At 46.2% G+C, this 14,347-nt stretch overlaps 2 protein-coding genes across 8 annotated transcripts in view; one reads left to right on the plus strand and one right to left on the minus strand.

Annotated features, from left to right (window-relative positions):
* Positions 1-2,183: 2,183 nt before the first annotated feature.
* On the minus strand, positions 2,184-4,230 carry LOC107390513 (probable G-protein coupled receptor 173). The gene has a single exon (XM_015967273.3). The coding sequence runs from the start codon at positions 4,228-4,230 to the stop codon at positions 3,031-3,033; it is 1,200 nt and encodes a 399-aa protein (XP_015822759.1). The 3' UTR covers positions 2,184-3,030.
* Positions 4,231-5,662: 1,432 nt separating this feature from the next.
* LOC107390516 (uncharacterized) overlaps positions 5,663-14,347 on the plus strand; it is a 36,903-nt gene continuing 28,218 nt past the window's right edge. For 4 of the 7 annotated variants that reach the window (XR_011516661.1, XR_011516663.1, XR_011516664.1 and 1 more), the window contains exons 1-2: positions 5,663-9,183; positions 9,276-9,490. The gene's annotated coding sequence lies outside the window, so the exon portion shown is untranslated. Of the gene's footprint in view, positions 9,184-9,275; positions 9,491-13,502; positions 14,121-14,347 lie in introns of those variants that run through there. The other 3 variants (XR_011516666.1, XM_070544853.1, XM_070544854.1) reach the window with 2 other exon arrangements.

Consider the following 14,347-nt stretch of genomic DNA (forward strand, 5'->3'; position numbering starts at 1 on the left):
CGGCTAAAAAGCAGCCAAGGCCAAATGCTGAAATCTCTAAACGGTCATGTTTTTAAACGCGTATGAAGTAAACTACAAAGCTAAATAACCTGGGAAATAACAAAAATACAGTTTAAAATGTTTTTTTTTTTTTTTTACATTTGAATTAATTACATGTGAGGATTTATTTTACAGTTTGAGTCTGGGTATCGCTCATGACCCTCTGACTGAGGCTGGGAACAATCTCTCTTTTAACCTCCGGTTGACGCCAGTAGCGGGGTCTCGTTCGCGTATTACTGCTGTACTCAACGTAGTACTGGAGGATTCCACTAGGGGTGCAGTACAGAACTCAGGTATACGAATAAAACAACATGGCGTCAGTAGATGGGATCAGCAGCTGCTTAATTTTGAGGTCATAACAGAAAAAAGACGGCAGCTGTTTCTGTTTGTACGACCTCTAAGCCAGAGACGGGGTGACGACTGCGACGGTGTCTCCCTTGTTTTAACAACTCCCCCTACTGGTTACTCACATATTGCAGCGTGTGAACGAGTTGTGTTTATCCATCTACATGACTCCAATGATCTTTTAACACATTTTTCTCCATTTCTGACAATATCTTTATCATTATTATTCTCTTAAACCCACTGAAATATCCCCTCTTCACCATTAGGTGCATCATCATCAAAAGCTCCACAGCTTGCATTGAATCCGCTTGTGTGAGGACAGGAGTTGCAGACTAATGGGGGACATTTGTTTCTAAAATACCTGGAGGAGTTAGATCCTACTATTTAGCATCAGACCCCAACATAGAAAACCACATTTTATAAATCTGTTTCACATTCCATAGTTATGTGGGTTTTTCTGGTGATTTACAAGCACAAGTATCACGCAGCGACTCAGCGAAGCGCTACCTTAGATACACAAGAAGTTCCTAATACTTCAACCAAAACAACCTGATGTGAAAAGTGATGGCCGTGGTGTAATTGTATGAATCACTGCCAAATTCAGGCGGTTAAAGCTATTTTAAAATGGCAGCAAAATGCTTTAGTTCGACTAGCTGTTAGCTTATCAGTCCCCTGTTCAGGGAGCTATCTCCAACAGGGACAGTAAATATTTATAAGGTGAACACACTAAAACACTCTTTTTAAATCATGCTTGAAACCTTTTCCACTGATGTAAAGAGTCACACCCTCTGACGGGTTTGTGCGTCACAGATGCAGCTCTTCGGTAGACTTACAGGAACTATAATCAGGTCTAACTCGTGAGACGTGCTGTTCCCGAAACTCCTCCCACCTCCACGCCGCGGTCCAGTCAGGTCAGAACTCAGAATGCATCAAAAGTAGAGTCTTTATTGATGAGTGGGCAAAAGAACCACCTCAGGAAAACTGTACAGTTACAGAATATCATCTCGCCAAGGAATGCCAGACATAAAAATTATGGACCTCTGTTCACTTCTTCACTTCCATCCGTCCACATCCACATCTGTACAAGTTGCAGAAGCCGGTCTGGACTCTATGAAACGCAGTGGAATGCATGCTAGAACAGTATGCTGTGCAAGTGTCCACACAGAGAAAAACCGACCGCACGTAGAAATCTATGCCTAACGCACCGAAGGTCGGACATTTGCATCACACGAATCTTAATTTGGAGAAACAATTCCGCGAAGTTGCTTAAGATTTGAAAAACATCCTGTGATCCAGACTCGCATGGCAACATTTTTAATTGAGCAGTAATATAAAGAGGGTCAAGTTGACATTCAAATTTCCTTCCCAATATGGGGACGCATCACTTCCTCTTTAAAGGTGCATTCTGGTAAAAGCACACGGAAACAGTTCAGCATTTTTGAAACATTCCCAAGAGCTTCGTTTGCAAAAAAAATGTACATTTTCTCATTCTCTTTCCTTCATTTGATGTAATACACATACATCAATATTCAAGTCATTATTATCTATGGCCTGTTTGCAATATACAAATGAACCTGTCCCATTGTTACCATCACCCTTCTACATTTCACATTTACTTGCACGTCAGCTTTAAACAAAAACAACAAACCACATTTTCAGCTGCAGAAATCTATTTAAAGAATAAAATTCCACATGATGATTTCCCAATTTAGCAGGATCGTGAAACAAAATGTGGTTTCTTTCATTTTGACTCACTGAAACTTATTCAGCCCCCCCACCCCCACCCACCCCACCCCCGCTCACACGCGCACACACACACACACACACACACGATTGCTTTATAAAAACACACAAGCAGGAATGGCCATTCCTCTACAGTCTATACAATATGAAATCAAGTCATATTTCAAAATAGTGCCATCTGCTTAACATGTATAGTTTACAAATAAAGCAAAACAGGCAATTCTTTTTTTTTCTTTTATGATACAAAGAAACCTGACTCGCCCTAAAAGTCCAAAAAAATCAAGCATGTTAGGGGCTTCTGGGTTCACAACAGCTGTTTAAATGTGTCCAAGGTTATTGGGTCCGCTTAATATTCTGCAAGTTTCCTTTGAATTACACGAAAAGGTGTCCGGAGTGGTCCGTCGCTCCGTTCAGACCCTTTGAGTTCTCTGACGTGTTTCCGAGTTAGAGACGCTCTGATCAGCCCCTTCCACTCACAGTCCACGGCGCATTTCTTTAAGGTCCGCTTCGGCTCGGTGCCTCACAAAACCAGTTCTCAGCTGAAAGCTCGGCAGCGTGTCCGTCTGAAATAAGGCATCGTTATTTTGAAATGGCACCTGTCATGCTTAACTGGGGTGGTGGTTATTGTGGTCTCTCCGGTCTATCCCTCATTACCAGCGTTGGTTTTTGTGATCTCTCATTTCTTTTCTCTGCTGCCCTGCTCAAATTTTCGCACCGCACCATTTATTGGTCAAGTATAAATATTTTTTCAAACGCTGCGTCTGAATTTGTTAGCAGGATTTTAATTTTGTTGTGCAAAACAACAAAACAGACACCAACGTTTAATCCGAGTGCAACGATACACTTCTGCCCTAAATCTTGTTGTAAAGCCTGAAACACTCCTTGCATTAACCCATTTTCCCCTCACATGATGCAGTAGGCCTCATCCTGGGGCAGGTGTTGTTTAGTCCTCCAGTAAGTAGGCAGGTGAGCCCTCAGCACTTTCCTCAGGTCCTCGTTAAGCAGGAGACAGAAGATGGGGTTGACACCGGCCTGGGCGAAGCTCATCCACACTGTGATGGACAGGTACCTGTGGGGCATGGTGCAGGACTTCACAAAGACCCTCCAGAAGCACGCCACAATGTAGGGCGCCCAGAGGACGAGGAAAAGCAGAGTGATGGTGTAGAACATCCTGCCCAGCCTCCTCTCTGACCTCACTTCCTCCATACCCAGCAGCCGCCGGTGCTGATTGTGTAAATTCTGCCTAATACCCAACAGAGTGGGCGGCATGGGGCCGCGACCAAACCCTGCAATCCAGTTGGCTGCAGCTTGACCTGTGGCCCCAGGACCGTGGAAGGTCCAGTTCTGGCTGATGGCCGGCACCAGTTGGACAGGTTTCATTTTGCGGTGTCTGTACTCAAAGAGCAGGAGCTTGGCGTAGAAGCCGTGAGTGGCCAGGACCACCACGGCCAGCATGAGCATGAAGCCCAGGGTGTCGTTGGTCTTCAGGTAGCGGTGTTCAAAAATGCACTGATCTTCGTCACGGATGAACTTGTAAGTCCCCACATCGAAGACGGGCGGGAACGCCATGGCGACTGCCAGAGTCCACACCATGCAAATGATGGCGGCACAGGTCCAGATGGTCATGCGTTTGGCATAGAAACGGTGGTGGGCGATGGCAAGGTAGCGGGTGACAGCCACGCAGAACAGCATGAAGGCAGCGTGAAAACAAAACAGGACAGCCATGAAAGCTACAACTTTACAACTCAAGGCACTGTAAGTCCAGGCCGAGCTGTTGTGGACAGAAACCAGCACGAAGGGGAAGCAGGCAGCAGAGCGAACTGCATCGGCCAGGCACAGGTCCAAAAGAAAGAAATAGGGAGCCTTGTGAAGTGTCCTGTCTCTCAGCACCAGCATGGACACCAAGAGGTTTCCTACAAGGCTGACACAGATGATCAAGCCCAAGAAGACCAGCTTAAAGTAGGCAGACACATCCGTGGCAGAGATCCCTCCAGCGCTGCTATCAACGAGGCTGCTGCTGCCACCCTTTGCCAGTCCGCTCTGGGAGGCCAGCACAGCCAGTAAACTGCCCGGGCCGTCGATGGCAAAGCTCTGGTTAGCCATTCTATCAGCTCCCACGGGAGAGCCTGCCTGAAGCGGGCCCTTTAAACGCAGTCGCGATCCTCCTACAGCCGTCGTCTCCCACAGCTCCCTGGTCTTTACAACGAGAGGCGGCACGGATCTTTTCCACACGAAAGAATCATCTTCCCTCTTTGCCCACAGTCTCACCACCTGTGAACAGAGACACACATTTATCAGACAGAAAAAAAAGATGTCTGAGCTGACTGTTAAAGCACTGGGTAGCTACAAAAACTTAAGACAGCGTGGGTGTGGACGTGTCGTGTTGGACAACACAGCTCAAATCTCTGCCTTCCTGTTTCTCTAACGCTGGGATCCGATCAGCAGCTCTACAGCACGCCAGCTCCTTGGCTCTCTCAGTAATTACCTAGCCCGTTGCTAAGATACTAGAGCTCACATACTTTGTGCAAGTGTGGGTGTTTGAGTGAATGCATGGGGGTGTACAGGGTGTGGGGGGGGGGGTGGAGCAGACACAGCATAACCAACACTGGGCATGTCCAACAAACGGAGATGTTGTAAATGTGCAAAGAACATTTTATGCTTTCCTTCTGCTCCCCTGCACGTGCGTGACAGCCAGTTGAAAAGCAGGGGGTGTAATCTGTGCCATTCATGGCACCGCAAGAAAAAATCCAGAATAAAACATCAGAGCAGGCCAATCCTTTTCTTTTTTTCACCTTGCGTCTGCGTGAAAAAGGCCCGTTTGCTCAAAAGGAGAATGAAACAGAGACTTTATTCATTGCTGGCAGAATCGGTGGTTAAAGCCATAGCCCTTATACGAGCTCAAAGAGAGCGACGGCAAGCACAAACAAAAGAGCAAACCAGATTTGACTCTCGGAGACTCGTTTTAAGGGTGTGGGGTGATAACGAAGCAGAGGGATGCTGCTCTGGGCTGGGCCTTGTCAATGTAGGCCGGGAACGCAAAACCATCCCCTGTGACTGTGATCTGTTCGTTCTGCAGCGCGATCCAACACCCCGCTGCAAACTTGACGAATATCATTTCACCCGATTAAACGGCTGCCATGTCAGCTAGGCCTGAAACCCAGGGGTGGGGTGAAAACCAAACAGGTGTCAGAATCACCTCTATGGGTGTGTGTGTGTGAGAGAGTGAAAAATGAAGCCAGAGATGGATGACAGACCTACCTTTCATCCCCTCATGTTTTTGGTCTCTGCAAAAAAACAAAGGAAGTGCTCCCAGAGGCTTCGTCTCACCGCTGGTTAGATGGACAGAAAGACACATAATAAAGCTTCCTGCTCTCTCGGGCTCAAACAACACCTGTTATGCATAAATCCATCGCAGAGGCGATCGAACAGACGAAGAACATGTAACAAACATGAGACGGCTCGGGCTGTCGAATAATCAACAGCTGATCAAACAGTCCAGGACGAGGGCTCTGCTGTTGAGTCACATTTAGCAGAAATGTGTCAGGAGAAGACAGATCCACCGCCACCCTTCTGCCGCTTCCCTTCATTTGAATATCATCTGAGAAAACAGATTTTATGTTGCAGCACGTCGAGGACCACCAGACTCCCGGGGGCTGGAATCAAGCGCGATCACAAACATCAATCTGATATTTTCCTCTCCTCTAATCCAAGTGATGTCGGATTTTCAAGGCTTACAAAAACCCACCCAGAGTCGTTAGAGAGCGGAGAAGGGATCGCAGATGCCCTAAATGAATGGTCTTGGCGAGCACAATGGCTAGTGGCACCAGGACAGACAGCAGCCTCGGTACGGCTCTGTTTCCCATCCTTCAGCCCCCCTCCCCAAAACACCCAGCGCCATGCATTTACCCCGAACTGTCACTATGCAGTCTTTGTTTTGCTCCCTGCGAAGGTGGACTACATCTTAATGGTCCTCCTCAGGAAAAGCCTCCTCCATGACAGATGGAATAAAAGCCCCGGCAGATCCAGCTCGCGGACGCGGTCGTGGTCGCGTTCAGCAGAGAAACAAACACAACGGGAAACAACCAGCGCAGCAGGATCGGGCGAATTATTCCTGAATAATCCCAATTCTGGCTGCTTGCAAGGAGGCAGCTCGCACATTCGCGGAAAGCGTCGGTTTCATTCGGAGGGGGAGAGGGAGCGAGACAGGATGGGAGGAGGGGGAGACAGAGGGAGGCGGACCTGCTGTGCGGTGCTGTGGGCCACGACACCTAACTCTCGTTGATCCGGTGAGACGGGCCCGGTTCCCCCTGCATGGGTGCAGAGAGGAGGTCCAGCTGTCAACAGTCTCCCACCGGTGTCCTCCTGTCCTCGGAGACAAACTGGGCTGACTGGACGCAATGACGCGAACAGGCCCGACAGGGCCGGAGCGAGGGATTCTGGGGTAGTGGGGATGATGGTGCGCCCCCATCAGAACACAAGAACAGTAATCAATAATATTAGTAAAAATAATAATAGTAATAATAATATCATTATTTTTATTATAACAACAATAATCATTATAATAATAATAGTAATACAAAATAATAACAACAACAACAACTATACTTGTAATAGTAGTAGTAGTAGTAGTAGTAGTATTGATGTTCAATTCAATTCAAGTTTATTTATATAGCGCCAAATCACGACAAGAGTCATCTCAAGGCACTTCACAGGTCAATTCATTAAGCCAATTAGAAAAAATTTCCTATATAAAGAACCCAGCAGGTTGGATCGAGTCACTGACGAGTGTCAGAGTCTTTACAGCAATCCTCATTGAACCTTTGCATGTGACGTCACGCCACTCATGTGACCGCCGCCTTCGCCATGATGGACGGCAAAAAGACCGTTTACACCCGTAGAAACTCCAGTGAAGCTAGTCAAAACAAGCCAGTTTGTAGCCTTTTATGGCTTTTATTGAGTTGATTTGACAGTAAAATGCTTTTAGCTTGCTGCGTGGTCGGCTGCACTAACAGACGAGGACGTAAACTCAACTCGTTTTTTTCTTCTTAATAACTTTGATGGAGACTGAGGACGGAGATGAACTGCAGAGATCAATCAAGCGGACTAGCAGGCCTCAGATTAGCAGCGAGCGTGTTTTTAGCGGGTAAGATTAACGTTCATTTATTTCAGGAGGAAGACAGGGACAGGAATAAATGTGGTGTGTTTATACTAGTTACTGATAATCCTGATGGACGGGTATTTCACCATTGAGGCTGCGCTCCGTCCACTGTAGTGTAAAGCGAGATAATTATTATTAACAATATTAAAGCTCCGATGTATGATTACATGTGTTAAAATTACATTATTTATTTATATGAGCGTCGGCGTTCAGAGAGCTTCTCATTCCGGTGTGAGAGCAGCAGCTGAACCCGGTAACACCACCAGCAGCAGAAGCTGGTAGGGATCCGGACTTTTTAACAATCAGCTTTGGTGTAAAGTGAAACGCTGTTTATAACAAAGTTATAAACCCAGAGGGGTGAATTTAGGCAAAGTCAGCAACATGTTTACATCGGTGAACAGCTGCAGAGAGAACGTAAGCTAACGTTGGTAAGCTAGTTAGCATACCGCTCTCTATGAGCCCCGCTAGATGCGCGACTTCCTCTGATAACTGAACTGGGCATGAACTAGTGGAAGGAATGCTGGAGGAGTTTTGTTTTTGTTTTGATCGCAAAAACAATTTCAGGCTCTACTTTTCCCTTTGTTTATATCGTGTCGCTCGCTGTTTACATGCTTTTGCCGTCCACCATGGTGGACCCACGTAGTTAGGTGACGTCGGTGCAAAGGGTCAATACTAAGCACGCATGCAGCGACAGTGGAGAGGAAAACTCCCTTTTAACAGGAAGAAACCTCCAGAGAATCCTGGCTCAGTATAAGCAGCCATCCTCCACGACTCACTGGGGATGGAGAAGACACACACACACACACACACACACACACACACACACACACACACACACACACACACACACACACACACACACATTACTTTCTACGTTTTAACCTCACATGTGACACGTTTTAGAAAGTCTCGTCCTTTTTCTAACCCATCAGTCGCAGATGACACCTTCAGTGATGCTCTGTCATCTCAGAGGCTTGCTGCAGGTTTCCTAGTGACTTCAATACTCACACAAAGCTTAGAGTCAGGTAATGGGATATTTGTTTAGCATAAAGACATCACTTTGAACAGTGCGACAACTTCCAAAGGAACATTTTATCTTTAATAGTGTGAATTCATGTCTCCACGCATGTTCTCTCTGCCAAACGTCCAACATGGCTGTGGATGTCGAGGTGATACCTGAGATTTTAAGTCTCATAAAGCAGGTAATGAGCACAGTTGCCTCCTGAGCCCCGTTAGCTTAGCCGTGAGCTTAGCTTCTGTTGTTGTAATTCCGGCTCCTAATTAACACGTCACACTGTCGCAGGCGCTTTCGTCATGCCCGCCTCCAAAAGGTTCCTGAGCGCTGTGCAAACGCAATCTGAAAAGGTTCCTACGGGACCTACGCAGTCGAAAAGTGCCTTTTGATACCCGTGTGTGACTAGATCAGGAAGTGATCCTTGTGTTTATTAAATGTTGTTGACAAATTTAGACAAATCAGAATTTGACAAGTTTAAAGGGCGTTACCAAAGACCTCAGAGATTCACTCCCTCACTCAGATGCTTAGAGGTTAACTCTTAGTGTGGAGTGAAGGTGTTAAACATTAATAATAATAATATTATGATATTATTGTGTTCATATTAATAGATTAAATTACTAGAATCAACACTACTGATCTGGTGTAATTTAAGATCTGAAATGAATCATTACAGGAGAAATATTCATTATAACCCATCATTCATTAATGTACCGTACAGGACACTGTCGTGAGCCGGTGTGAGAACTCCTCTCAATATTCCACCTTTGAGTTGTGTGTTGCAGGAGGGGGAGGTTCTCAGCTGCACCTGGTTTGCAATCAGCGGGTTCTGCTATTTAAGGAGGATGGAGAACACGCCTCGACGCCGGATGATTACTACAGCTTGGTAGTTTCCAGCCCTCCTAGTGACTTGGTTTGGATTTTCTAGTGGTTTTTGAACTCTTGTGACTTTTGGATCTTGTGATTACCTGCCTCCAGGTTTTTGGAACGTCCCTGGATTCAGCGACGCCTCAGGATTACTCTCTCGTGCCCATGGGATTTCTGGACACAGCTCTGAACCATTCTCCATTCCTCGAGTCCTGACCGACCCGTTCTCCTGCTCACCTCACGCTACCTCTCCTGGACCCCCACACTTGGATACATCCCGGCTCTCAACCTGCCCTCCCTCATTCCCGAGCTTCCCCTCATCTCCTGTAAGTCTTTTCCCTGCACCTACCAAGTTAAGACTTACCTCCCTGGACTCACCAGGGATGAAATCCAATCCAATTTTATTTATAAAGCGCATTCACAAGGCATTACAACCAAACAAGGCACTGTACACTAAAAATGTTGGTTAATTAAACCGGCGTTATACAAACATGTCGAACACAGATAAAAGATAAAAAGGAAATACAACAAAATTCCCAAAAGTAACAGCTAAAAATCAATAAGACACAGGGTGAATAAAAATAGGAAAAAAAATATTTTACAAAGAACCTCAATAATACGGAAGTCGATAATTGTGAAGTCCATTTTTAAACAGTGCAGATGTCAGTGAGGTTCATAATTATGTTGTATAAGCTAGGTTGAAGTAGTGAGTTTTCAGGCGTGATTTAAAAAAGCTAGCTGTTGGTGCTAGCCTCACTAGCAGTGGTAATGCGTTCCACAGCTTGGGTGCACAGACAGAGAAAGCCCTCTCTCCACGGCTTTTTAAACGTGCATTGGGAACAGCTAGGAGGAGCTTATCTTCAGACCTGAGAGCACGCGGCGGGTTGTAGTAATGGACAAGTTCACACAGATATGGAGGAGCTTGATGGTTCAAGGATTTGTAAGCGAGAAGCATAATTTTGAAGTTTATCCTGAACTGCACGGGCAACCAGTGGAGAGATTTCAGAATTGGAGAAATGTGTTGTCTTCTGTCAGCTCCAGTCAGCAACCTAGCTGCTGAATTCTGGACCAGCTGAAGTCTAGAAAGAGCTGCTTTACTGATGCCGTATAAGCAGGATTTAGAGTAATCCAGCCTTGAAGTGATGAAAGTGTGGACCACAGATTTCAGAAGACGTACACTCAGGATGTGCTTTAGTTTTGAGATGCGTCTTAGTTGGTAAAAACATGATTCAACTGTGTTATTGACCTGGGCATCCATCTTCAGAGCCTGGTCCATTTTTACTCCAAGGTTGGAGATTACAGAGGATACATTAGGTGAGAGATAGTTGAGGTCAGGTTGTTGAGTAGCCGTGATACTGTTAGGACTGAAAACGATTAAGTCAGTTTTGGAGTCATTGAGATGGAGGAAATACTCGGCTTTTTGGTACACTACCCCTACCATCTTCAAATGAGCTCACGACACTGGCTGCTTGATCCTGGATAGGTGGCGACGATTAAATAAACTGTGTTCTTGCACCTTTCTAGGACGGGGCACATTGTTGCTTTCTTAGACCTCTTTGGCTTTCTTCCTGTTATCGGACAGGTTCTACCGAAGTGATTTCCATTTTAATGATGCAAATGAGCTCTCTGACCTCCGGAACGCCGGAACAGCACTTTATCTAAAAAAATTCAAATTGTGAACAGAACCTTGACGATCCAACAGAAAGTGTTAGAAACAACAACCTGGTTATTCTGGGGGTGTATCGCTAGAACGGCTGAGAACAAAGGAGGAAAACAGGTGCAGCCATAAACTGTTCAGCCTTTCTTAAATGTTCCGGCTAGACCTCAGTGAGGTTAACCAACGAAGCACAAAACATCTGCGTATTTCTTTGGTCACGGACAAACAGATGTGCCTTCTTCAAACTCCTTTAAAGTTTCCTTAAATGTCCGGAGTAAGACAGCCACCGAGATCAGGATGTATCTTATTCCATCGTCTGGAGTCTTTAAATGCCTCTTTCCCTGTTTCAGCACAGACTTCAGAGCCCAAATGACAGATTGTGATTTAGGAAGTGAGATCAAAACTTGCTGTACTATTTTAGTAGACCTTCAAATTAAATGTTTTTTAAAGCAGTAGCAAATGGAAACTAAATACGTAACCAGATCATAGGAGTAACATTAGTGTGATGGAGACACCGTCTTTGACTGCACATGATGCTGTCACGATCTGCCCCTGCCCTCCTGACTGTGTCTCTCTCCTGCCCTGATTGGTCCATATTGTTCTCACCTGTCCCTCGTTAACCTGCCCATGTTTTCCTAATTAGCCTTGTGTATTTATTCCACCGGTTTTGCTCCTGTCCTTTGTCGGATCATTGTATGTGCATGTCTCGTTTGGTCCTGTCGCTCCCGTTGCTATTAAATCCATTTTTATTTCATCCGTGCCTGCTCTTCTGCCTCCTGGAACCCTCCGCCACACTTGGTCCACCATGACAGATGCTCGTCATAAAGCTACAATGTCGTGTTTTATTCCAAACTTTCACAAGAATCATTTCAGCTGTTTTTTGTGTGATGTCAGTAAAGCTGTGGTCAGGATTTATTGTCACATTTAAATTAGCAATAAAAAGCCTTTTGTCCTTGTCCAAGTTCAGTGGACATAGGTTGGAAATAAAATTTAATTTGTTTGAAATTAAGACGGAATGATTATTCAGATAATCTTTCTGGACATGTTAGAGTTGTTTTAAAGGCTGGTTTGATGCAAGGATTAGAGTAAGGGTCCAAATCTACTTTCTACCTGGCTCCACTGAGACAGGCCATTGGCTCAAATGAGAACGAAGGATCTCCCTAATCTGGTGTTCAAAAAGCTGATTAAAAAGTGAGATAGTTGAAAAGGACAAAACATATCCCAAACACTTTCCTGTGTTAGTAAGCTTTAGGTTAACACCATCGACATATAAAAAGGATGAACATACCCCGCCCATTGCTGTGTGGGGGGCAGCTTTGAAGGCAAGTGTGAGGTTCTCACCACCGCCGTTTTGGCCGTGTCACAGATCTCGTCACGCCTAGTCAATCACAAAAAGGGAACACAGGTGGGGCTGAGGTGTGGGGCTGTTACAGTTGGAACATGGTTGAAACCATCCATCCATACAGTTTCAGCCAAAAAGCAAAGACCTGAGTAAATGAGAACTGGCTCTGTTTTGGTGCATGCCCCTAGCGGAAGAGGCTGGAACTGCAATTTTTGTCACTTCCATGTTAGCTTCATAAAATTCAGACCAGAATGTCCCCTTGGTTACTTCACTGATAGTTATTTTTTCTACTCTAAGATAGAGCTTTAACATTGGTCTCAGCTGTTGTTTGGTTAGCTTTGTTTTCTTCCTGTGTCTTTTCCGGCAGTCCAAATTAATGTCTGAGTCCCTACCTGACAGATACTGTCACACACTGCCACCCACATGCTCACACATAAGCATGTTCAATCTAAAGACACCCAAAATTGTACATCATACACTCACTCACGCCCCTCATACACACCCTACACGCTCTGGTCCTGGTACTGCTATGCAGAGAGCACAACCATTCCCAGATACAAGAGCTGGTCCCATTCTTACTGGGGTAATGATGAGTAGACAGAGCAAAGCGACCCACCACCCAGACCCCAACAAGACAGCCAGCTCCCTCTCCTCCAGCCCTGAGCAGCAAAATGAGAAGATGCGTGAGAAGACCACTAGTCTCCCTCTGCCTGCGCCAATGTGATGTTGATGGGTGTCGTTAGAGTGCATTCTGCAGGCATCGTCTGGCCTACACCAGCTGGTGCCTGCACACAACCTCACTTCCCCCCGGAACTCTCAGTGTCTAGGTGCAGCTTAAAATTGGAAGTGGGCACCGGTACCCAAGGTGAGGCTGAGTGAAGCGATCCCCCCCTCCAGGTGCCATCGAGTGTGCTCACCCCCAAGACCCTAAATGCATTTGCATGGAATGTCGTTGGTGTGTTAAACGTGCAAATTAAAAATAATGGGAACTATACCTGCACCCCCTGAACTTACAGTACCCACACCTCCCACATGCTATTCCAGGTGGGTGCGGCTGCATGGGTAATTTTTAGTTATTCACACCATGCTGCCAGAGAGGTGCTGATATTAATACATTTATGTCATGTTCTGAGGTAGATGCCTAACCCAAGACATGCAGAATCAGAGACTGAGGCGAGTATAAAGGTAAAAAATAAAATATTTTATTTTTTGAACAGGAGAACTAAGGGCACACTGGGGTCCAGCAGATGAGAAACAGGAAGCGGCGTCTAAAGGGAAAATAGGGGTGAGTATGGGAGTTGTAGTTTTGAGGGAATTGTTTGGAGTCGGGAAGTAAGGCAGGAAAATGGAGGGGGAGTGAGCTGGGGTGATATCCAGAGCGAGATTGCAGTCCAGGAGGATGAGTGTTGACGGATTGAGTTGAGGAGGCTGATTCGGAGAGGGAGCATGAGCGTGGTGGAGAGCGGGTCGGCTGAATGAGAGGTGATGCAGGAACGAACCGGAGAAACTTCTTCCAGAGATTGGCAGAGTATCCAGAGATGCAGCAACCTGAGGTGAAAAATATCCACATTAAGCGTAACTTCAAAAACCAAGCACAAAAATGAATCGAAAGGCAAGAGAAAACTCGAGGGGCTAGAGACTACCAGTTAGTAGCAATCATCCAGCGTCGAAGAATGATCACCCTCCTCCTTATAAAGCCGGCCCGCTGATGAGGATCAGCTGTTGCTCCCTCTCCTGCAATCAGAAACTCAGAGATGGTGAATAGTGTGAAGAGTACTCACCCCAGCTCATGACAGTACCCCCCCTCAACAGACGCCCCCTGGTGTCCTAGCAGAGGCAGCCTCGAACTCCCTGATCAGGGAAGGATCCTCAGTGAAGGAACCCGGGATCCAAGAGCGCTCCTCGGGACCGTACCCCTCCCAATCAACGAGGTATTGGACACCACGACCCCGAAGACGTGAGTCCAAAATCTTGTTCACCGTGTACACCAGACCACCCTTGTAGAGACGAGCAGGAGGAGGAGGAGGGGGAGTGGGACAGAGGGAACTGGAGATCACAGGTTTAACAAGGGACACATGAAATACAGGGTGGACACGGAGGGATGAAGGGAGGTCCAAGCGAACGGTGGTCGGAGAGGGAACGTCAATGATCTTAAAGGGGCCAATAAAACGTGGGGACAACTTA

The sequence above is a fragment of the Nothobranchius furzeri genome, chromosome 15, assembly GCF_043380555.1.
Source record: "Nothobranchius furzeri strain GRZ-AD chromosome 15, NfurGRZ-RIMD1, whole genome shotgun sequence".
Lineage (NCBI taxonomy): Eukaryota > Metazoa > Chordata > Actinopteri > Cyprinodontiformes > Nothobranchiidae > Nothobranchius > Nothobranchius furzeri.

What these genes read in the sequence shown, in the direction of transcription:
- LOC107390513 (XM_015967273.3), bottom strand. Translation starts at nt 4,230, where the DNA reads ATGGCTAACCAGAGCTTTGCCATCGACGGCCCGGGCAGTTTACTGGCT.